The 10,618-nt window shown below is 37.4% G+C and overlaps 1 protein-coding gene across 1 annotated transcript; it reads right to left on the bottom strand.

Annotated features, from left to right (window-relative positions):
• Positions 1-446: 446 nt before the first annotated feature.
• PRL (prolactin) lies at positions 447-6,889 on the bottom strand. Its single transcript, XM_027748320.2, has 5 exons — positions 6,660-6,889; positions 5,018-5,199; positions 4,505-4,612; positions 2,903-3,082; positions 447-948 (listed from the first exon to the last, which is right to left on the bottom strand). The coding sequence occupies exons 1-5, from the start codon at positions 6,685-6,687 to the stop codon at positions 757-759; spliced, it is 690 nt and encodes a 229-aa protein (XP_027604121.1). The 5' UTR covers positions 6,688-6,889; the 3' UTR covers positions 447-756.
• Between the last annotated feature and the right edge of the window lie 3,729 nt (positions 6,890-10,618).

Below are 10,618 nucleotides of genomic sequence, written 5' to 3'. Positions count from 1 at the left end.
GAACTTTTGTTTGGAAATGCTTCTTCTCCAAATAGTCGGTAGACGATGTAGATATGCCTGTATCTCTGTCCTTAAAATTCTGTATATGTCTTCTCTGTCCATGGATGGCATGGGGGAATCAATGGCTATGTTAGCCAGGATGGATTTCTTAATCTTTCCCTCCCCTATTCTGACAGTTTTTGTACAGAGTAAAAGAATTGATCCAAGTAGATTGGATTTCAGACCATACTTTAAGTTTAGGGTAGTTTAGTGTAATAGGTGATTAATCTGCTTTTGATCTCCCTCCTTTTTATTCCCCCTCTTTTTGAAGGGGGGGAAAAGAGCAATGCAAGTAAGATAGCCTGTCATCAGTAAGTGGAGATGGAGATCCAAAAAGAGAAGCTACTGTTAAAGGTATAAACCATACCAGCTGTTTTTCATTCACTGACACCACTCAATGTCATATGTTTTTTGGATTTAAGAATATTTTTATTTGTATCTGCATACCTGTTTATGACGGAAATACTAATAAGTAGTGAGGTGAGGAGATTAGACAGAAGAGCGTATTCTTGTCATACAAGAAGTTGATAACATTTTAAAACACCAAGATATATGGTGCTAATAGTTGCAGCCAGAATTTGTACAAACATACCTGAAAATTACTGATCATACAAATACTGCACAGTGTGACTTTTCATAAAGTTTGCAATGATAAGTGGCAAAGCATCAAGAACATCATGATGAATGATTTTGGTAAGTGGTTAGGCCCATGCGTACTTAACAATTGTTATCGTGGATTAGGCGGCACTTCAGAAGCTTGAGATAGTTGTCAATTTTGTGGGAATCTCTGCGGAGGCAATGCAGCAGGTTGTAAAAGGCAAAGAGTCTGGAGTCCTCATCAGCAAGTTGAAGAGATGGAAGTCCTTCCCACGGAGAGTAAATTTCATTTCCGATCTCACCAGAATGAACCTGAAGACACAAAGTGATACTAGAAATGAATGATAGTGAACCTGACTGGATGTAGAAGATAGCATTTAAAATACTGACCTTGGAAAATACAGTTGTTAGTGTATGGCTTGTAAAATGGTTTCAGTTGTGGTTCGCACTATTCTGTATAATGTTCTATAGCTTCATTCAGGTTTTGAATGAATTCGTCAGATTTCTCAGGCTGTTTCCTAAAACGTGTATAAAGCTTAACTGTTTCAGTAGTGTTTTAAGGGAACTAGTGTGTTAACCTATGTCCAGGGGAACCTGAGTTTGCAGAGGAATCAAACTTTCCTTCATGCATAGATAGACTCATTATGGATATCTCTTTTTGATTGCCTCCACCTTGAAAACTTTGTTAACATTTATTCCTAGAAGTTGTTGTGTGTGCATTTCCAGATTTGTCTTGGCCCATTTCTTAGGCAATCTCTCTGATACATGCAGCTTCAAGTACACATTACCAGACAAATCTCTCAATAGTACATGTTCAGAGGTACTGGACCTCAGATTTCATTAAAAAAAAAAAGTGATGAGTGATACAGAGACCTCTAATGTTAGAAAGCTAAGTACAGGAACTCATGCAATGAGTTAGTATCTGAGGTGAACATTGGTTTAGAACTCCTTGTTTGAAAGAGGCAATTTTTTCATATCACAGAAATCTATCTTTCACAGCAGGAAGGAACTCTGTGCCTATTGGTCCTTATGTATCATCCTTACTTCCCACCAGCTGTATTTTGTAAAGGCACATAAGAAAGTATCTGTGGAGTCTCTATTGTTCCTTCAAAGCAACAGGCAAAAAAATAGACTTACTATGACTCAAAAATGTGGTTTGACACTAATGAATGTGGCAGTCTTATCTTCAACCTCCTTCTGTAAATAATGAGAATGAGAAGGTGGTGACAGGGAAACTGACTTCTTACTCTTATCTTGGATCCTCACCTGCACCCTTTTTACACATAGATATGTGATAGAGATGTATTTGGTTACACTGATAAATGTATTTGTAGCCTGTATGATATAAGGTTTCTGAGTAAATACATACCTAACTGAAAGAGAGAGAGACCATGAGTGATCTAGTGGGAAGTGGTGGACACACAGTGATGGTGGCATTCTTACTGCTGTTCAACTGTTCAGAGCCTAAGCAGAAGCCAATAAAGTCAGAACCTCTTGTCAACATCTAACTCACTGACAGAATGATATATTCAGAGACTAGCAGAGGCCCCTTTAAAAATAAACAAGCTAGAGCTGATTTTATTCAGGAAAGCTTTCAATCAGTTACTGATAACAAGGGCTATTCAAGTATGGGTTTTGTCAGACAACAGCCTTGTTGTCTAAACTTAGAAGTGTAGGGGGAACCAAGTCAGAGCCAGAGTTCAGAGGAACCAGTATGGTGCGAAAAGAGAAATGGAAGATACTAGGATTACTTTACTGCATGCCACATCTTTGCAACAGCCCAGACTTCTAGAACAGTTTTAAGTAGAGCATCTGTTTCCAAAACCTATACACAATACCTAGATGTAACAGATGTGTACAGACATGTTAAAACATATATATATATAAATACGTGCATGTGAAAAAAATGTCCATGCATCCTTAAACAATCAGAATTGTACATTGAAAATACTCAAAGATAGAATGATGATCGGCAGTCTTGATGATTACACCTCCTGAAGCAGAACTGGGAGTATGGTGGATTATGCTATGCCAGTCACATCACATTGTCTCTTTAGAAATTGCAAGATAACAGAAGAAAAGAAAGCTGAAAAGTTCTCTGACAACTATTTTGGCTCCCATTTTTATGTTCAGATCTACTTTATATCTTTATATCTCATTTTTATCTTCACATCTTCCTTTAATGTTTCAGGTAGGGAGAGTCTACCTTTGCATGTGTCTTTCCTACAGCAAGAGGCTGAAAGCATGTTAAGGACCTAATACTTACCCGCCCAACTATTTTCTCCATTCCTTCTAGAAGCCGCTTGTTTTGTTCTTCAATTTCTACAGCCTTCCAGAGAATGGTTTCTGGAGCTTCTTTGATTCTTTGTACTTCAGAGGCCAAGTGGATCAGGGGATCATTCCAGGAGCGCAGTACTCCCAGTACTAAATTCAGTAGGTCTTCATGCTGTTCAAACATATTAAGAAAAGGAAGTTAAAATAAGAAGGCTAAATGCTGGCAGCATTAGAAGACATTTAGAGTAGTGTCCATAGAAATTGTGATTTAGGAATTTATTCCAGGACCTATCACTGAATGGGCCCTATAGTACTGTCTTAGATATCTCTGTGTAATTGCATATTTGAAGTTTGTAATTGGTGTCATCATGTTTTACAATATTTGTACAAGGAGTTACAGTATTGCAATAGAAAATAAAATAAATCCTCTTGAAGTCAAAAACTAGCAAGCACAGCTACGTTTCACCTCTGTGAAGAAAAACCAGAACTCTTCTCTGATTTTTTATGCACATTTTTAAATTCAATGATTTTTTTTTAATTTTCTTTTTTGGCTGGAAGGTTCACATTATGGTAAACCACTATATAGCTTTTATTGCCTCTACATAACACATCTGTCTTCCCCTTTGAACAATGGTGCTTCCAGCAATAGCTCTCTGGTTTTAAAAATTGTCCTTTCTTGTGGGCAATAGGAATTCATAAAGCTTATGGTTATAGTAGGGTTAGTATTAAACCTTTTCTTCTTTGCTAGATGCACAACCCAGGACCGTGAATTCTATTGCTCCCGCTAGAATTTCTGAATGACATACTGAGAAGCTGGCAATACTGTGGGATTGCAAAGATATCACCACCATGAAACTGATAGAGATTTCTCCCTGGAACAGCCCCATTTATATACCTCTGCTTATTTTTTTCTGCAGAGAATTTTAATTCTGTATCTGTGAGCTGAGCATGGGCTGAAAAAGACTATCTTCATCTTCCCTTAATAATTTTTACATTTCATGTATGTATGCAGTGTGTTTCTCTTTACAGGTATGTTGCAGTATTTCACACTAGAGTTTTTGTATTTGCATAATGATATGACCATTTTTTCCTACTGGTAACAGCAGGAAAATCTATTCAACATTTGTTTAGTAATGTCATTTTTTTCAGCCACTGGAAAACTATTTACCTCTGCCTACATACAGCAATGTATTTTTTATGTTTGTTAAAATAATAACTATCTATAATATGTGTTAAAGTAATGTTTAAAGGTTGTAGTGTTCTCAATACCGTACAATCATGGTAACTGGCATTGCTCCAGGGGGTTGTATTTTAATTGGAAATAAGATGCAGTGACTAAATGTACCATACGGGAAAAGGAAGGGACATTGAAAGTTACTGGTACATATATATGGAATATGGTTTGTAACTTAGTATCAGCAAATGTTAAATCAACTTTTCTTGGCTTTTTGGTGTTTTCCTCTTCCTGTCTTTTTTATTCCAATTGAGCTGATTTCTTTCTCTCTGTCTGCTGCCTCACTATCCCATAACCCTCCTTCTTCCGTGCCTTACCCTGCTCTGTCTTACACTGAATGGCATTAGAAATAGGACTTACATGAATCTGCTGAGCTTGCTCCTTATCTTCAGGAGTGGTTAAGGAGGAAGTGTGGCAGCCATTAACAGCTTTTGCAATAAAACCCCGGCCCTGAGCGTAGCGTTCGTCCTGCAGATCAGCACAGACAGGCATTATTGAAACAGATAAGTAAGATCTTCAGTTCAAACCCTGTATTAACTAGTTGTTGTTCCACTGCTTTTATCACTGCTTTTATGCTGTAAAGGTTAAAAGTTTCTGGTGGGTCTTTAGAGTGGAACTGGCACCCAGCAAACAGAAACTTGTCCCACAGATAAAGAATGATGGGAAAATGGTATCTTCTTTTAAAAGAAGTGTTGGGGATCTTAGCAATGGTCAGCACCATACATTGTCGACATTGGGACTGTTACTGTCTGTGCAGCAATCCTATTTGTTTATCTATTGAAGGGTTTCACAGGTTAACCTATGTTTGTGCTTAAAAAGAATTAAATTGCAATTTTATGTTTTCTTGCTCTCAGGAAAAGACAGAGTACTTACAAATTCATTGAACATTTCTGAAGAGAGGAAGTGGATATAGTGTGAAAGTTTAACTGCTCGGTCAAAAAGTTCCTCAAGGGAAACTTGGCAATTGATGGATCCATTGGGGCAGATTGGTAAGGAGGTCACTCCTTCCTTTGTCAGGAGCATGTTGGACACCAGAAGGGCCACCAGCAACAAACCTGTTCAAGTTTAAAACAAAGCAAAATGGAATCAGATTGACTTACAGGTACATTTAGAAGTAGCTATCAGAGCCAGCTGATGGGTGATTTGGGTTGCGCTGTCACATGGCTGAGAGTACCCCCTGTACTGGCTGCTGAAAATCAGTGGAGGAGGGAAGCACTATAATTCTGTAATTCTTACATCCTTTTTCCTCTCTGTCATCCTGACAGTATAGCAGAGCCTGCTACAGTGTGTGAGAAGGTAACCTGTGTTGCAGTGTACACTGTGTTCTGAAGTCTCTTACTATGGTGTCTGACTTTATAATGTAGTGATAAATGGAAGAAAAAAAAATCAAACTTCTTCACAGTGTAAATATAATACATAGTTATATTTGCACAGATATATGTTTGGAAAATAGATTGATTTTCTTTTTTTTTTTTTTTTTCCCTCCTCCTTCCAGAGGTCCTTTTCTTCTTTGCAAATATTTGGAGTTTAAATTAATTTTTGTGGGAGTGTGGTTAGATCACTCTCTTAAGGTTTTGATTGTCCTGGGAGTTCCTTCAGAAGATTTCCAGCAGCTGTGCTGCTTTACTATTTAGAGTTTAACCCTAAATTTCCTACTGCTAAGAAATCAGAGAGAAGTTTTTTCTTTTCTCCTGAGCTTCTGAAACTGATATAGAGGACTTTTCATTATCTAAAGCACAAAACTTCATCTGTTTAAAACTTTTCATATTAACTTAACAGAGTTAAGTTTTCTATTCAGTGAAATAAAATATACACAGAAAAACAATGGAAAAAATAAAAGCAAATATTTTTAACTGAATTTACACACTCAAAGAACACTGTTCTGTGCTCTGAGATTTTTACTTCTGGAAATTGACCTGTTACATGTACTGATTCACTAGACTTATTTTAAATTAAAGTGTGCTTCATAAATCAGCAGAACTGCCCCCAGTGATATCATGTGATAAGTTTCTTTCTACCTCTACATTCAAAAAAAGTGCATTTACACGTTATTGATATAAACCTTCCTCCTGCCTTGCGAGCAAGGTACATGCAGCATACTGCAGTTAGGAACGTACTCTGGGGAATAACTATGAATAAGAAAATCTGAGACTTGGCTTAAAAGTTTGAAGACTGTTATGAAAACATTCACCTCAAAATTACTACATCACTTCTAGCTTTGTGTGTAATGACTTCTAGTCATTGCCTTCTGAGTGGTGTAGGAAATCAGTTTGGATCCAAACTTGCAGGGGCAAGTTACATCCCTCAGTTTTCTGTGACACTGCCCAATGCAAAGGCAGTCGTAGCAGACAAAAGGGATCAAGCCGCCTTCTGGAGGAAGGTTTCACATTACTGGAAGACTAGGTGGCTGGAAGACCTCAGTTTCTAGAGCTGTTATATTTCAGTTGCTTCCTAATTCAATTTAAATTGAAAGAAGTATAAAAGTTATGAGCAAGTGAATGTCAAAAAGTCTTACCTTTCAGTGAGGCCCCCTTGGCACTCATGGTAGAGATCTTGTATGATGACTTGCTTTACCAGAAAGAAATCTCAATACTTGCTGTTATTCTCTGCACATACCACTTTTATATACTCCATTCAGGGTCCATTTTGCATACATTCAGCAGGTCGTGGAGTTTACCTCGATAATTACAAACATCAAATTGCCTTTCTTCCACATTCATATTAATTTTTTTTTTTTTTTTTTTTTTTTTTTTTTTTTTTTTTTTTTTTTTTAATTTTAACTGTGAGAGGGAATTTCATTAATAAGTTCAGCTGTGGGATCCTATCGAATGGAGTGCCAAGATTTTGCCCTCAATGAGGTGAAATGCCATTGATCCAGTTGTCAGTTCAGAGACAGGTATTCTCAATGTTTGTAGCCTGCTGTTCCTACTCCCACAACCATCTTCTTGTCCTTCCTTGTTTCTTCAGCCATCCATAGTTGCTTATGCTAAAATTCTGGCTATTTGTGGGAGGTAAACACTATTTTATAATGTCCCCATTGAGAAAAATAGCAGGTATTGTACTGAAATTTATCCAGAGAAAGGGAACAGAGACTCCTGGAAAATTATAGATATGACAGTCCTGGTCAGTTAAAAAATATATTACACAGCACAAATCATGATATGAATGTTGCTCAGTCTGAGAGATGATTAGAGAAATAGGGACAGTTCTTATATTAAAAAAGCAATAATGTGGAACAATAAAAGAGGTAGAAGTTATATGTTTACTGTTTAATCTCAAATGTTTCATGAATAAATTAGCATTATTTAAAAAGAAAAAAAAAACCTCTACAAACCCATGAAATTATTTTCTGTACTTGAAAACCCTCTGCACAAAAGATGGGCATTTCCACCACATGCAAAACATATGCTGTCGTCAGCAGTGGGATTTGTTTTCAGATGTGATGCATCTGTGGTAATCTACAAACTAGCCTTAGCAGGTTGGCCCCGTTTTCTTGCTATGTGAGGCTCCTCTGTGTGAATATATTAGCAAATATATAACCTTTCATCTGTTTCTCAGGTCCATTTACCCACGCAAAGACTTTCCAAATTAAATGATCATAATGAATAAGGTATACAGTGTTAATGAATTTTCTTGCCTTGTTCCATAACTATGGAACAGGTATATATATTACCCTGAATCTTTCATTATTTCATAACTATGGACAAGGTTCTTGAAGCAACGATAGACAATGGAGAAGAAAGGTAGAGCATTTAGGGGGGAAATGTGGAAGGCTTTTCTTGTGAAGCAAGATGCTTCAGCAATCAACCAGAACTGGTATCAGGTGGTCTACATCTGCTAAGTTCTAGGATGTTTGCTAGAACAATTTTTTCTGCTTAGAGGCTTCACCTTGTTTGGAAATTGAGGTCCTGCTGAGCAAATGAAGCAGTTGTTGCCTGCAGCAGGGAAAAGTGGCAATCTGATGAAGGCAGTAATATTAGAATAGGGCCATGGCCAAAATTCTAGAATGGATGGTAGAAAAACAGCTGCCTTCTAGACTGCAGATACATGTCTTATGATCTTGATTTAATTCAGCTTCATTTGAAAATCTTCTTCAATTAGATTACAGGTGAGGTTGAAAAATCCTAACATCTTACAACATTAGAAGAGTCCTGTGAATTAGATGAATGAGCAGTTCTCAACTCACTTGTTGCGCTTTCATTTACTAGTCTCCTTTTCTTGGCATTTTGAGGGTTTGGTAGTGGTGTCAAAATAAGGCACACAATTCATATTAGGGACTAGATAACAAAGGCAGCAGGTAAACTCCATAGGCTGTGTTTTCCCTTATTGGAGAGGAAGGCTCCTCTGAGGCCTGACAACATCAGCTAAAGTCAGTATCCTCATATGACTTAGTTTGGAGAAGAGCCTTACACAGTTCTCTTGCCAGGTAAGTGTAGACAAGCACCTTAAACGCAGACATTAGAAGAGTGGTTATTTGAAACCATTGCATGATGTTTTAATTAAAACATTTCACCACAAAATAATATATTCTTGCACCTTTCATCTTCAAATACCCTACAAACATGAATGGACTAAAATTGTCAGCAAGCAAGAATCATAGGCAGGAGAGAAGAAACTCTCTATAGATTAAATAAATATAAAAGCGAAGGCTTTTTTTACCAGGTGTGGGTACTGACATAGAGATTAGGAAGTTTATTTGTGGCTGCACAGGAAGTCTTGGGGAAAAAAAATAAAATTCCTTATTCCCAGACCTGCACTTGAAGTGAGGAACACAATTTCTTACTAGTACCAAAAAGAAAACAAAGGTGAGAGAAACAAAAGAGAGGAAAAGTTACAATAACCAGAAATAAATAGGCACATATATTAATTTTCTAAATTAGGAGTTCGGTTCTATTTAAAAGTTGAGAAAAACACTTGAAAGTTGCTGAAAATGCTCCCCTCTGCCTTATGAAAGTGACCTGGCTTTATGTTCTCCAAAGAAGTAGTATGGAACTTGGCATCTCATCATCTCTGATTATTCTTTGAACCATGGTAAAGGAAGCTGATCCTAGCCCCCAGTAGTCACCTAATTCTGATAGTAGCTTAGGACAGCACTGTAAATAGCTGGACAGTCATCAGTACTAAGGGAAAAGCCTCTGGAACAGAGAAACTACAAAGTACAGCTGTTATTAGCAACGTTTCCATCTCCCTTTGTCTTTTACTTCTGCCTTAGGGATTTAATTGACTTTTATCTTCAAGATCTTTCCTGGAAATAAAATTAGTAGAATGTTGCCACCCAGTGTAAACATATGCCAGAAGAACTTACTATATGCAGACTGTTATATAGCTTTTATCTCATTACTTATGCTTCATAGGCATTACATGTGATGTATCAGTATTCCAGATAAAAATGTTTAGTGCCCATTTCTCAATAACCTTATCTTTCTACCTCATATCAAGTTGCAAAGCATGAATTAGACTGTGACATTTTGATTGAGAACTATTGATCAGTACTGGAAGATCGAATATTCTTATTCCATTTTACTTTAAGTAAAGCTTTTGAGATATGCAAAGTGTTGTGTCTGATTGATAGCTAACACAGAGGAATGAAAAATCTTTTCTAATAGAATAGTTCTTTGCAGAATACTTAACAAGTTGAATCAAATATTGGGAATATATCTTAATTTTGTCTTTTTCTTGCTTGGAAGTATTTGTCTTTAAGAACTGAACATTAGGTAATGCAGAAGTCTGAAACACCAAATTTTTGTTATGTTTTTAACAGACGATCCACAAGTTATGTGTGCAGAGCATGCAAAGCTGAATGTGAAGAAATATATTTCTATATGTGATCTGATTGTTTGACTCTTCAGATACACGATGAAAAAAAGAGGGTTTATGTGTTCCTCTCTTGCATATGTAATGAGAAATGAGACAAGCAAGGCCAATGCCCATCTGGAATTAAATCTGGCCGAGGATGTCAAGGACAACAAGAAGGACTTCTTCAAATACGTCAATAACAAAAGGAAAACTAGGAACAATGTGGGCCTGTTACTAAATGGGAGGGGTAACCTGGTAACAGAGGACACAGAGAAGCCAGTTACTGAATGCTGCCTTTGCATTGGTCTTCACTGACAAGACCAGCTCTCAGGAATATCTAACCCAGGAGACCAGAGTAAAGAAGTGTTGAAAGGAAAATTTTCCCTTGGTCAAGGAGGATTGGATTAGAGAACACCTAGGCAAACTTGGTGTCCACAAGTCCATGGGCCCTGATGAGATGCATCAATGAGTACTGAGAGAAGTGGCAGACACCATAGTGATGCTGCTGATGACCACCTTTAAAAGCTCATGGCAATCAGGAGAGGTGCCTGAAGACTGGAAGAAAGTAAATGTCCCCCTGGTCTCCAAAAAGGGCAAGAAGGAGGACCCAGGGAACTGCTGGCTGTCCAGCCTTACCTCAATCCCTGAAAAGGTGAGGAAGCTTCTCATTCTGGAGGG

The sequence above is a fragment of the Pipra filicauda genome, unplaced genomic scaffold, assembly GCF_003945595.2.
Source record: "Pipra filicauda isolate LSUMZ 115617 unplaced genomic scaffold, ASM394559v2 scaffold49_size4853605_pilon, whole genome shotgun sequence".
NCBI classification, from domain to species: Eukaryota; Metazoa; Chordata; class Aves; order Passeriformes; family Pipridae; genus Pipra; species Pipra filicauda.
Note: the sequence above shows the minus strand (reverse complement) of the source record. Positions and strands in the feature narration are given on the sequence as shown.

Bases quoted from the DNA above. Each gene is read 5' to 3' on its own strand.
- PRL (XM_027748320.2), bottom strand. From the start codon at position 6,687: ATGAGTGCCAAGGGGGCCTCACTGAAAG. The intron at 5,200-6,659 runs GTAAGACTTTTT...AAACTTGAACAG, and splicing joins CAAGGGGGCCTCACTGAAAG to GTTTGTTGCTGGTGGCCCTT. The intron at 949-2,902 runs GTAAGTATTAGG...TTGTGTCTTCAG, and splicing joins TGGAGAAAATAGTTGGGCGG to GTTCATTCTGGTGAGATCGG.